At 35.2% G+C, this 14599-nt stretch overlaps 1 protein-coding gene across 2 annotated transcripts in view; it reads left to right on the top strand.

Annotated features, from left to right (window-relative positions):
* Rbcn-3A (rabconnectin-3 alpha) overlaps positions 1-14599 on the top strand; it is a 164161-nt gene that overhangs the window by 90638 nt on the left and 58924 nt on the right. For both annotated transcript variants that reach the window (XM_083140900.1, XM_083140899.1), the window contains exons 34-38: positions 1078-1185; positions 3518-3707; positions 6252-6415; positions 8797-8950; positions 12000-12101. In XM_083140900.1, the coding sequence (XP_082997026.1) occupies positions 1078-1185; positions 3518-3707; positions 6252-6415; positions 8797-8950; positions 12000-12101 (718 nt within the window). The remainder of the gene's footprint in view (positions 1-1077; positions 1186-3517; positions 3708-6251; positions 6416-8796; positions 8951-11999; positions 12102-14599) is intronic.

The following is a 14599-nucleotide window of genomic DNA, read 5'->3' as shown; positions in this document are numbered from 1 at the left end:
TTTTATACCGAAATTTTGCTTTTTTATTTACCAAAAATATGTGCCTCTACTAATAAGTAATGTTTTATCTACCAGGTGTGCCGGTTAATAATTCTTAATTTCGTCGCTGGATGGCGCTGGAAGCAAGGGTTGGTGCACAGTCTCAACTGTTACGTCAGTGTGTTGCCAGGACAGTACCTGTCAAAACACCATGGATGTGCAACTGAGAGCGAGTGATTGTGATATTGGGTTTGTGTGGTAACATGTTGACCTTCAAACCAAATAAGGAGCATGTGTGGCACGTCCTGCTTTTCTTGTTCAATCAAAAGAAAAACGTGAGTGAAAGCCATTGTATCCTTGTGGAAATGTACGGTGACAATGTCCTAACGCAAGATGCATGTTTGCGTTGGTTTCTACGATTCAAAAGTGGTGATTTCGACTTGAAAGACAGATCGCCCGGGCCAGCCGAAAAAATTCCAAGACTCCAAATTGCAAGCACTGTTGGACGAAAACGATACGCAAACACAACAACAACTGGCAGAGAAGTTAAATGTTGGTCGCCAAACCATATCTGATTGTCTTCATGCCATCGGAAAGATCCAGATTGGCAACAAGACACGGAAAAGTGATTTTGCAGCACGACAACGCCTCATCACACACAGCGAAACGCATCAGAGACACCATTTCTGCTCTTGGCTGGGAATTCTTGCCGTGCCCTCCATACTCACCAGACTTAGCCCCTTCGGACTACCACTTGTTTTCATCGATGTCTCACTCACTTTCCCAGCAACACTTCAACAATTACGAAGATGTCGAACAATGGCTTGCTGACTGGATCACCTCAAAATGTGAACAATTTTTCTGGTAGGGCATCCACAATTTGACGGACAGATGGGCAAAATGTATAGCTAGCAATGGCGCATACTTTGAATAAAGCATTTGTTACCTTCCTCCCCAGATACACTTGTTTTCTTTCAGATCAATTAAGAATTATTAACCAGCACACCTGGTATTTGTGCATGATGGTAAGTCCTGTTCTATTTTGCCTTGTTCATGTTATACTTCTCTGTTGTACAATTGTTTTCCTTCTAATTGCAGGTGTGTTTAAATAAATTAGATGACTTCCAGTTGGCTATGGTCATTGCTCGGCTCTATGAGGGAGATCTTGATCCAACTCCTCCAAGTTTACGAAGACTTTTGTATGAGGTAATTTTATATATTTTCCTAACATTTTCCTAAATGTTTGTTGCTAATACAGTTTTGATGAAGCATTATATTATTGTCTCCTTGTATGTAGTCCAGAATGAAAGACATAAGATATGCATTTTTTTCTATTATTAATACAGATATTAATTAATACAGGGAAGTGTTAAACTGATTACAATTTAAGTATCATCTGAAATTGGTACATGAGATCCAGTATTTAAACTGATTCCTATATTCATTTTCCTATATTTGAAAGCATAATAAAAGAAGACATATCATTCACATTTGTTACAGTACAGTGTTGTATTTTGGTTAGGAGTGTATCCATGTGATTTTTTTGCCAATACTGATAAAGTATCAATATGTAATGTACTGATCCAATATACAGTTGTAAATGTTCCTTCAAGAACATGAATGCTTCATTAACCTCCTTTGTTAATATTTAACCAGGTGACTGCAGTGGGTTTTTACCAAAATGACAGGCTATTTATATTGGTTATATCAGATCAGTAAAAATATCAGAAAATTTACTGATAATGCAATATATTTGCAAATTTGTATTGGGTCAGTAGAATATTTGCTATTGGCATCTGTAAATTTCATATTATTTGTCAGTAGCGGTATATTTTATAACAGTATTTTATCAGTGTTGGGCAAAACAATTAATATCTGTGTTTCCCTAAAACTTGTTAGGTGAGATTTCATATTGGAACTTCTGATATTAAAAATAATAACTTACAGCCATGCATTATCAATTAATTGGGGTTTAACTGTAAAACAAGGGTCTTGTTGCATGGTGAGTTGACGAGGCTAGTATATACAGTGGAAACTTGATTTTACATTCCCTGTCGTTATATTTTCCTGCATTATACATTCAATTTTACATTTTCCTGCATTTTAACCCTTGACCAGGCATGCCTCTTTCACCACCTTAAGTAGGCACGTGGAGGTAAATTTGACCACCAAATATAAAATATTATTTATAATTAAGTAAGATTCATATGTACCAAATATAATTTTTATGTGATTAAATTTAATGTTTAGTTTTTAAATATAAAAAGTCTAACAATTAATTATAAAAAAATGATATAGAGAGACACTATTTTGACCATTATGTAGTTTTTCCTCGCAGTAGTGAAATAAAATGATAATTATAAGGAAAGTATGGAATAAAAAATACAACCACAATTATTTTTGTTGAGTATGCACTTCACATAATTGTGTAAATCTAGCAATGTCCAATTTTTGAAAAAATATACATCTTTTTTTGAGAACCTTTTCCATTGAAAAAATTGCAGTTCGAATACATATAAATTTTTACAATTTCTTTTGTTTGATTTAGCTAAATATCACCATTGTATTATTTTCCTACTTCATAGATGATGTCACATAATTTTTTTTCTGCTTCAATGCCCAATTTGTCATATCTTTCCCTTACAAACTTTCTTAGTATTATTTCTATATAACTATTTACAATTTTCACAATTGTCCTCACATTAGTGTCATCTATAAACAACTCAATAGCAAATTTAGCATTTGTTTGGAATTGCACGTTGTCCAGGAAGGCATAAAAATATTCATACTTGTACGAACATTTGGACATGAGAGGGCAATGGCAACTTTTTTCTATCAAATTATCTCATCTTTTCTCAGAAAATAACTTCCATCATCTTCTGATATTATTCCCTTCATCTTCACTTGTTTCAGAATTAGTTCATGTTATGACACACATGATCATCATGATCTGCTTCTTGAGTAAATTCTTCGTCTCGAAACATTTCAGATGATCTAGTGTTGCTCTCGAATGAAACTTCCTCCAACATCCACCCCGTACACGCTCATGCTGTCTTTATATTACATGTTTTTGAACGATTTCTTAAAAAGTAGAAACGTCCACTTTAAAATCTCATCACCCCCCCCCCTCCCCCCTGAGCAAGTAAAATGTGCTGAAATATTTCACTCACAGTAAGCCAAAGTTTTTTTAAAAAAATGAGCAATAAAAAATCATTCGTTACCACGTGCATGGGGGTATATTTGACCCCCATCAACTTCGGAATAGCTTCACGTTGCTGTAGTTATTCACACACTGAAGGAAATGGCGGCGATGTTTGAATCAGACTGTTTTAGAAAGTACTAGAAAAACTAGCAGTGTGGTCAACCAACAAGTGTGTGGCTATTAAAAAATTCCTACCTGGGAGTCAGATTTACCCCTGCGTGCCTACTTAAGGGTTAATTTTTTACACCTTGGTCCCCTGAAAATGTAAACTCGAGGTTCTACTGTAATTGCAGAAAGAATTTTTATCACAATTTGGGTGTTTTCTTTCTCCTCCAGGAAATTCTAGGCTGTGATCAGGATGGACAGAACCAGAACTTAGCAAGAGCACATCCTGATCCCTTCTTGCGATCGATGGCACTCTGGATCTTAAAAGACACAACAGGAAGTCTAAACACACTGTTGCAAACTGATGTTGGAAGCTTTCACCCACAGTACATAGATGAAGACAAGCCAGAAAGCAATTGTGGTAAGTGCTGTTGTAAATAATGTTACCTTTTATGTGAATCTGGAAGATGATGATAGTTGTTCTAGGTGATCATAGTAATTTATTATCAAAATGTGTGTTCGTATGTAGCAGGAATGTTAGCAGCATTTTCTTATCTATTGCGTGAATATTAAATTATTGTAGCTGCATTTGTATTTATTATTTGTGATCATTTTCTGATTTTGATGTAGTGTTGATTATTTTATTCTTGTAGGCGTAGGAGGGCATTAATTGGTTCTTCTCTTTTGTTTTTGGAATACCTTAATAAATAATGCTCAACCATTACCCTTGTGAACTCATAACAGTGTCAATACTTTTTCTGATTCCCACTGATACCAGTAATGGTGTACTTCAATATTGTATATTATTTAATTTGATTACAATATTGATAAGTGCTAATGTGAATATAACTATTCAGTTGCAACTGTCCCAGTTTTAGTGTATTTTCTACATACATTCAGATAAAGATAAAATATGTATAATTTAATCATGAAATCCACTTTTGATGCACAATGTTAATACAAAATTAATGGAAATTACACACATTTCATAATTCCCAAGATATTCAAACTCCATAAAAATGGACTGGACTTCTGAAGAGCATTGGCAGGTAGCTATGATCAAATGCTGGTGTATTTTCAGTACCAGTACATCAGTATCCGTTCATCTATAATATCTTACAAGCATATAAAAGAATTAAACAATCTGATGCAACAGCCCTTTGAGGACCAATACTTTGATGTGTGATCAGTGAATCGAGTCCTTTTCCTCCTGTTCTCTGGCTTTTATGCTGGTTATTAAAATTAGCATAAATGTAATACATGGTATGGTAGAGTAAACACAGTGAAACACATGGTTGGGTTCCATTAGGTTGGCTACTCACCGGGAATTCCTTGAATACTGGGATTTGTGCATGAATTATTGGCTCCCGGAATTCTGTGTGAATTTTTCTCCACAGACATGAAAATTTGCAACTTTTATTAATCCCAATCCCATATAATTTATAAATATTTATAAACTCCCTGAGGCAAGTTATTTTTTATGGAACGAAGGAAAAGAAAGGTGTGTGGAAATAGAATAGGATTTTCTTAATCCGTTTACTACGTTAGTGTCCTTTGTAGAACAATCAATTAGGCAGGTGGACAATTATTGCAAGATATGTTGAAGTTGATTAGGTATATTTGAGTTTGAAATTCTTACACAATTAGCAATTTTTTGTACTTTAGTATATCGCATAACACTTGAGACTTTTGTTTGAAGGTATTTCGAGTTTGAGAATGTGAAATAGCAAATGTAAACTCTGTACCTTAAATTAAATATTTTAATATATACAGTTTAATTAGAATTTTTGGACACATTTTAAACACACAGACTATTCATATTGTTAATATATTTGTGTGTGTATTTTTGTTCCCTTCAACTAGGAAGGATTTCGTAAAATGAGTGGGCAAAGAAGTGAATGGTGATCGAGTCCTGTTGTCAATTTTGCACTCGTGTTTTTGTGGAGGGGAAGGGCTAACATAGATACCTCAGTCCCAAATCTAGTGAAAGCAGTATTTAGCGAGAATTGGTTTAGCAACAGTGTGCTTGTTGTATGATCCTGAGGCAGAAAGATTGGCCCATTTTATCTTCACGGGGAATGCAAGAAGTGCCATTTTCCCTTCCTGTCCCTCAAGGGAACCACAAATGCAACTGAATGAAACAGCTGTGAAAGCAAGGAAAAGTTGCGTGGCCAACAAACCAGCCTTCTTGCAAATTTTACATCAGCACTCCTTGTAAAATGTATAAAGCGGGAAACGGAAGTTAGAGCGAACATAAGATCGAGGTGAACGACCTAATATTTAACATAGCCTTTTGCCTGGACCTGGATGGCTGAACATATTAAGCAGGAAAACTTAAAATCGTTGTTTGACTATACTTGAATTTTATCATGGTTCTAGAGTGGCCACCCTGTCCGTATTTCCACATTGCTCTTTTGTTGTCAAACAATTTTGATAGAACCTCTTCTTTCGTTAGCACAATTTTTTTATATCTTAAGACAGAGATTTAACAAATGTAGTAGCTGTCTCTATCTACCAATTATGTAACAGATGAGTGATGAAGATGCAGGGCTTTCAAGAACTAACGTCACACTCCTCGTCTTATGAAGTCACTTCAGTTGCTGAAGATAGATGATGCTCTCTCTTGGAAGTTTGCAGTCTTTTCCAGAAGTAACATGGTTGATAATAATCTAAGCCAAGTCATTCATTACTCAGTAGCAGGATAGGTTCAAGACACTTCAAATTCCCAATTGATCACAATCTGTGGCAACACTAAAGAATATCTTCTATCTTATTTGCTGGTGATGTTATCAAACAATGCACACCATAAAAAAAAATCATATCGAGTTTAATGCATTAGAACAGAAAGAGCATTATTAAGTACTGAGCTTGACAGTTTAATAATTTAAATTAATTAATTTCTTCTGTAGATAAAACTATTGTTACCTTGGAATAATACTTTTTACTATTTCAAATTTCTTTGCAGCAAATCCAAATGTGTTTAATTTCTATGTGTACTTGAGAACTCACCCACTTCTCATAAGGCAATACATTGCATCTACTGCTCAAGATAAGAAAAAAGGTCATGCTGTCGTTCTCTCTGGCTTTAGTTATGGAGGAGAAGCTAAATCTGCTAATCAAGACAAACAGGTAGGCATTGTTAGTCACTTTATTTTGAAATTAATAAATTAATAAATGCTATGATAGTGAATTGCAATTCCAATTTATATGTAGTAAGTAGTCACATATTTTTGGTAAATAAAAAAGCAAAATTTTGGTACAAAAAGAGAGTCAATTTCAAGTTCAAAAGCTGTAAATAAAATGAAATTTCACTGTTATAGCTTTGAAGAAGCGGTATATAAAATGACATTTTGGTTTTAAAAATGTGAATATAATCCTAAATTTGATTTAAAAACTGCACTATTAAACAAAATAAACATATCCCTTGTAATAGCACATTAAATCAATCCCAGAATATTAAGTTTATTCCTGTATAAGAAAATAAATATGCTGACTAAGGCAGTAATTTATTTTATTAAAAACATAAACTAAACGTTTAGTTTGTTTTTAATAAAATAAATTACTGCCTTGGTCAGCATTTTTTTTTTTTTTTCATAATCATGGAAACAAGGCTTAATGGTGTTATAATTCCTATATAAAGGAGTCCATTTTTGCTTCTCAAATGTTTGTAGCAAAATTAATCAATTTTCCATGAATTGCATAACTTGCAGGATAATTCAGACTTCAGAAAGTGTCGCATCTATGTATAAACAGTAAATTTCGTGTTTAACAGCCTATTTCACATTTTACAGTTCATGTGGCATCATTTCGTGACAAAACAGGGTAGGAAAATGCACCTTACACCTTTCAGAAACATGACAAATTAACATTACAATGTGTTATTCCACATTTCATGTTTTCGTCAAAAACGAAATATGCATGCCTCTAGTAGTAAGGTATTACAGAGTGGATTGTAGTGGCTGGAGTGAGGAGTGGATCCCATCACCTCCAGTAGAGTACTGCATGAACCACTTTCGCTTGCTCGTACTCTTTTGAGTCTCCCACGCTTCGCTCGAGCATATTCTATGGAATATCATTTTAATATGGCAATAATTGTAGACAACGTATAATGTAAAATATCCATTCTGGCAGTTTCAGCCCATAATCATCTTTCATTTTCATATATCACTTTATTGGTAAGATGGACTAAACTACATTTTAACATGGAGATAATGACTGTTTACTTAAGTTTCAATTTTACTGCACCTATCACTTCATATTTGAGGCCCACGACCACAGGCAAATTACGGTTATACATGTACAAGTAGGCTTCGAACATTTACCACTTGTTTTGCCTGTTTGAGTGTGATTCTCTTGCCAACTAATTGGTGCTTGAGCAAAATCCTCTCCCTGCAGCACTCTAACTTCCAGTATGGCCAAGATTGAGAATGTTTGGAGCCCCTCCCCCACACAATCAACTGCAATATTCCTCCACTGGGTATCAAATAGAGCTGAGCTGTTACCATTTTGAACCGATAGCGATACTTGTACCAATTCCCACTGACATTGATGCTTGACAATTGTAATAATTAAAAATTATTCATAATAATTTTGTAATATTTATTTTAGTAATATTACTTTGTAAATAATCCACTCGAATTATATGCATCAATTTACCAAAAGTTTTGCTTTAAAACATTCAAGAATTACTTAAGAATATTAAATTTAATCACAAAATCCAGTTTTCAACCAAAACTGGCACATAATTCAAATTGTCTTGAAATTTTGCATAATTTCTAGGATAATTAGACAATTCAAAAGTGTTGTGCAGGATTTTTGCATACCCTATGAAAGACCTAAATATGAGAAAGTATTGGCCGGTATCGGTAAATAAATTTCAACTACAAGTGTTTCCGATACAGATACTGCTGGTATATAACAATATCAATACATTGGCATCGACTCAGCCCTAGTATCAAATTCAAAATTCCTTTATTGTAAGACGTAAGTGTAAGACACTTCAGTACAGGGACGTCCTGTGGCTGGTATCTGTGATTTACTAGTTTCCCTAATTCCGGTATACAAGTGGTCACGAAGTGGGCATATCCCCCTTTTTTTCCCGATACTACAGTGGTTGCTGATGTTATAGCGATGTGATCACGTACCTGATAGTTCACTTGTCCAGGTCATCGGTATGGAGACCATCATGATCGGTCCTGGCAGATGTTTTGCGGACATATTCCGGCGTCACGTTCTATCATCATCAGAGAGTTCATGAACGTGACAATGACGGTACGGCTTGCACTTTAAATCAAGTTTCATGTGTATCATTATGGTCGAACGATTGCAAATCAACAACAATTAAACATACTTTCCGACGAAAAACCAGGGGTACACCACTTTGTGGCCACCCTGTAGATACTAGGGTCACATGAATATCTACACAAGTGTTACGGCATAAGCTAATATTTACAATACATGTTTCAAATATATGTATATGGGTTAACATTTTTTTTAAAATTATTTGCCAGGTGTGGTTGGAGGATTCCATTACTCCCTTGGAGCGACAGCTGTACTTCACCACTGCCCATGCTCACTTCAAGGCTGGATGCCCTGCGTTGGCCTTGGAGGTCCTCTCTAAACTGCCCAACAAAGTTATTGACTCAAATGCTGAAGATTCGCCAAGTAAGTCATAAACTAGGATTTTGTTTCTTGTGATTTGATTAGGTGCTAGAAAAAAAATTGACCATGTGTGAATACATTTTTTGTGACCACAGATTGAAAGTGTATAATTATTATAGAATAGGATAGATTAATCAATACTTTCTGAATTGGCCGATATGTGTTAATCAAAAATTTTACTAACTCACTCGCTCTCTAGCCTTCTTAAATCCGAAGGTTTATGAAACACAATCATTTCCTGAATTAAGTCTGCTTTTTATTTCCTCTTAACATAATTTTCATTTGTTAGTAGGGGAAGCTGGGGTTAGTTGCAACAGGGGTAGGTTGCAACACTGTTAATATCTCCTCAACGTGAAGAGTTACGAGAACGAACTTGCCCTTCGCGCATGTGCATTTTGTGAAGGAAGAAACGTTCTAGATTGTTGGTGCACACGAGCTGTTAACATTTACAGGAAATAAGAATTGTTGTTTTCAGACTAGGTGAGTAAAATTTGAATAATTTATTTTGGAGTGACTGGCGACTAGGACAAGTAACTGTCGTTGACTATGTTGCTATTAATGATACACATGTACTTTCACCTGTAAAAGAATAACAGCCATGTTTACAATGAGATTCATGTTGAATACATTTTTGTACTTTTGTTAAGTAAAGTGGGTGAGGGGTAAGTTGCAACAGGTGGAAGGGAGTGGGTACAGTGTATAGTGTGTGACAGGTGGGCACATTTCAAGAAATGAGCAAAAGAAGATGCGTTTTATGTCTGTCATCATTGTTTTTTAGATTAAAGAAAGTGTTTCTTTTGTTTGTATATTCCTTTATCTAGCGTACATTTATAAACCACAAATATGCTTTTAGGTCTAGGCGTACTTGAAGTTTAAAATATTGTTACAATATCAGCATATGTTGAACAGTTTCTAACATAATATTCATATCGTTTTTTATATCATTTGTTAAATAAATTAAGATTTTCGTTCTTCCTTTCATTTATGTTTCCAAGTGTTACAGTATGTCCCATCCACTGTTGCAACTTGCCCCGCATACGGGGCAAGTTGCAACAAAAGTTAGGTGTTTGGAAATTTTAAATTTCCAATAAAAGTACATGAGTGTCGAAGTCCGCAAATTTTCTGTGCAAGTGGAATGTATCCCGCCTTTCAACTACAAAGTTTCATGGACGTATGTTGAAAAGCAAAAATTATACAATTTTTTGAAGTTGAAAATTTTAAAAGTGTTGCAACTAACCCCAGCTTCCCCTATTACTCCTAAGTACTGGAATTTGGAAACTGATTCAAACGAGTTGTTATTAATTAAATTTTGATTATTACCTAACACTTGATTTCGGCCTGTAAGCATATATTTAGTTTTGTTTTTGCTAACTTCCAAACCTATCTCTTTAGCTAAATATTTTAGCATTATTCTTAAATGTATTTATATCATCCCCTAGTAAGTGTGCATCATCAGCATATGCCAACAACTGAGTCAGACCGTTTAATTTTAGTCCTTCATTAGTTTCTTTTGCCTTCCTAACGGCATATTATAAGGCAAATTAAATAGCAATGGAGATAATGCATCAAAAATGTTACCATTAATTTTATATAATTTTGCCTTTGTAATATTTTGTTTCTATGAAAATTATGTATATGTGTCCTGGTTTTGCAAAGTAAATGTCTAAATATGCAGTTCTTTTTCAAAGACAAAACCCATTGTAATTTTCTAGTTACATACATTCATGTTCTTCAAGGAACATTTGCAGTTTTATATCTAATCGTTAGAATATTAGTTACTGGTATGGGTGAATTTTAAATTGGTGCTGGTCCAGTACCTTCAAGAATTTCATATCAGTCTGTCCATCTCCGATTCTGATTCATTTACTGTGGATTAATAAAGAGAACATGTTTCTGTACATGTAATTCAAACAGTGATTTTAACAATATTAGATGTGGAATTTGTTCCACACAGCTGCATAAGCAATTTGAGGTCAAAGTGGGTATGTCCGAGACTCATTCTGTATGGTATAGCTCGCTTTCAAAACATAGAGTCAGTAGTGAATACGGTGAGTGAGCAAGCAGCGTCAGTCTCAGTTGCACAACTTATTGTTAAATTTCTTGCAAGAAAAGACATAAAACCAAGTGAAATTTTGCTAAGATTAAAGTGAAACATTAACGAAAGCCCAATTGTTTCGTGGCATAAAAAGTTTGTGAGTAGACATGAACACATGCAGAATACGACTTGTGCCCAGTGGTTCTAAACAAGCCTGACGGCAGACCACTGTATGTCAAGAAAAATTATGAAAATGCACTGGACTGTGCTGGAACATCCTGCCTACAGCCCTGATCTCTCACCTTATGATTATAATTTGTTTAGACATTAGAAGGTCAACATTTCGAGAGTGTCAAGGAAGTGGAGCATTTCTTGTGCAATTGGTTTTGGTGCCAACCAGTCTTTCTATGCCCATGGGAATTTAAAAATTACCAATCTGGTGGCAAAAGTTCCTTAATTATAATGGAATGTGTAAAGAAAAATGGGCCATTTGTATTTTTGCAATATTTTCATGTAATGAGAAGTTCGTGTGAAGTTTCAGTTTATATTTGACTGACCCGTGTGTAGTTTGTGACAAGTCTGCATAGATGTGATGCAACAAAATATATTTTTTTTAAAGTCTGCATAGATGTGACTATGCAAGAAAGTATTTTATTTGTCAGTTTTGCAGCGGTCACTCAATTAAGGTCACTGCGGACGTGGAGACTAAGTGGTGCCACTCCACTCGGTGGTGCATTATTTGTAGACCATGTGTGGTGCATTTTGTGAACATACACTAAATTCTATACACTTTGCACCAGGCGTTGACTCCACAAATGTGTCACTTTGTGGATAAACTGCTTCTACTATAGACTCACAAAATGCATTTAAGCATGTGAAGGGAACCTAATGCATTTTTTCTAGGGTAAAGAGCTTATAATGCAGGAAAATGAATAATCTACTAAGATGCTATAATCTTTTAAAGCATGGTGTTAAATCAATGTTCCCTACTTCAAGTGCATTTTATTTTTTATACAGGTATAATAAGCAGTCCCAGCAAATCCAGAGTACAAGATGAGAGAATAGACACAGGCATTTTGAACGCCGCAGTTTGGAATGATTCAACTACTCTAGAAAAGGGTTAGTTAATGTATTTGCATATTCAAATTAATGTTTTGGAAATTCTGCTAGTATTGTAAAAATATAATATTTGTTTCATTCATGAGTTTAATAATCAAGAAGAAATTTCAGCCAGATTTACTGTAATCCACTTTATGTTCAGTTAGGCTAATTGGGAATGGACGTACAGTTTAATTGGAATCTGAACTGTTGTGTTATGTGCCTCTACCAAGTATTGAAGGTAGCGTCATTAGGCACTACACTACTGGGAAGGCTAAGATATACAATAATTAATAGAAGAAACTTTACTATGTATTAACGAAGTAATGTTTAAAAGATCACAAATAAAACCATAACTGTTGGCTGTTAACAGGACAAATTGTCCATATGTGTGTTGTTTTTAAGGGCAGGCATATTTTATTTTTTTGCAATTAAATGTTTGTTACATTAAAAATATACAAATTTAAATAACATGTCTTTTATTAATTAATTAATTTTTAGTTGTAATAACTTAGATTTACATTTTTCATATTTTTCCATTTATATGCAAGTAGAAACTTATATCTATTTATCTCAAAATATGGCATAATGATGTAATTATTGTATGTTCCTCATCATCATCATCCTTCGTCATTTCCTGCCTCTGGCTGGGTTGGCATAGAAGTCAAGCCTCTCCATTTTTTCATGGTTTTCCACCACTCCTCTCTTTCCACGGACATCTTGGTCGGCCTTATTCCCACTCCTTGTACATTGTAAGCTCTTACTGGTAGTCTTTATGCATCCATCCTCTTCATGTGTCCGAACCATCTCATCTGAGACTGATCTATCCTGTCCTGAAGCTTCACCACCCCCACTGTCTCGTCAGATCTCATCATTCCTTATTCTATCCCTTCTAGTCTTCCCCAATATACTCCATAAAAACATCATCCCACTGCCTGCAGCTTTCTTTTGTCTCTCTCTGTCATTGTCCAAGTCTCTGCTCCTTACATAATATATTGGCACATAGTATGTGTTATGTATTACTTTTTTGCATTTCATAGGCACATCCCTGTTCCATATTAATCTTCAAACACTTTGCTATAGTCCACCACCCATTTGTCCTCTTCTGTTTACCTCCTCATCTATTCTTCCACTTCTCTCAATTATGCTTCCTAGATATTTGAAGCTCTCCACTACCCTCAACTCTTCCGTGCCCATCTTTATTCTTGGTTCATTTCTGGCTCCGAATTTCATTCCTGCTCTGCTGATTTCCTCATTCTAACTGTCAAGCTGTTTCTGTACTTTTTCTTCCCTGTTTCCCCACATTACTAAGTCATCAGCGAACAATAGGGCCTTCATCTCATCCTCTCCTATCTTCTTCCCCACCTCTTTGTTAATTGCATCCATTGTAATTATGAAGAGCAGTGGCGAAAGAGCACTTCCCTGTTTTAGTCCATTACTTATACTGAACCACTCTGCTCTTCCCACTGGTGTCGTCACACTGCTCTGGTTGGCCTTGTATGTGCTCTGCACTCTACACACTATCTCTTCCTCGACTCCTTTCTCTCTTAGAGCCTTCCAAATCTTTGTTCTGTCCATGCTATTGTATGCCTTTTCTATATATAGGAATGCCATAATCAAATCATTTCCATACTCATAGTGCCTTTCCTGCATTTGCCTTATGGTGAATATCAGATCTACTGCTGATCTGCCTCTTCTAAATCGATACTGTTCCTCTCTCATCTTCAGCTCTGTTACTTCCCTTATTCTTTTCTCTAATATTTTCTCATGCACCTTTGCTGAGTGGCACATTAGTGTTATTCTTCTGTAGTTTTTACATTTCTTTCTGTCACCCTTCTTGAATATGGGAACTATTAGTCCCTTTGTCCAATCTCTTGCCACACTGTTTTCAACACTATGTACAGCCCACACCTGCTCCTAGTATAATTTCCACTGGCACTTCATCTACTCCAGGTGCTCTACCTCTCTTCATTCTCTTCAGTGCTTTCTCCACTTTTTTCCATGTGAGATTCATTTTTCCTTCCTGTTTTCTTTTTCCTTCACTTCTCCATGTTCATTTCCTTTTTCACATTCAGCAATTTCTCGAAATGATTTCTCCACATTCTCCTTATTTCTTCATCCTCTTCTACAATGTTTCCCCTTTCATCCCTTTGCTTACAGCTTTCTCCTCTTTCTCTTCTCCTTTCTCTCACTAATCCATACAATACTTTCTTGTTCCCATCTACATCTTCTTCTAGCACTTTGGTCCATTTTTCCATCCACTTTCTTCTTTTCTCCTTCACTACTGTTCTTGCCTCTTTCTTCTTTTCCACGCACTCTTTTCGTGCATTTTGTGATTTAACTTTAAATGCATCATTTTTGTTTTTTACTTCATCTCTAGTTTTTTCATTCCATCATGGTGTTTCTTTCTTCTTTCTTTTCTTGCTTGTCCTTCCACACATTTTTGGCTGCCTCTATTAATTTTGTTTTAAATCTTGATCATTCTGTTTCTACTCCTTTTGATTCATCTCTTGGCACTT

The sequence above is a fragment of the Lepisma saccharinum genome, chromosome 19 (genome assembly GCF_977018435.1).
Source record: "Lepisma saccharinum chromosome 19, izLepSacc3.1, whole genome shotgun sequence".
Classification (NCBI taxonomy): domain Eukaryota; kingdom Metazoa; phylum Arthropoda; class Insecta; order Zygentoma; family Lepismatidae; genus Lepisma; species Lepisma saccharinum.
The sequence above is the reverse complement of the archived record's forward strand: the minus strand, read 5'-3'. Positions and strand labels throughout refer to the sequence as shown.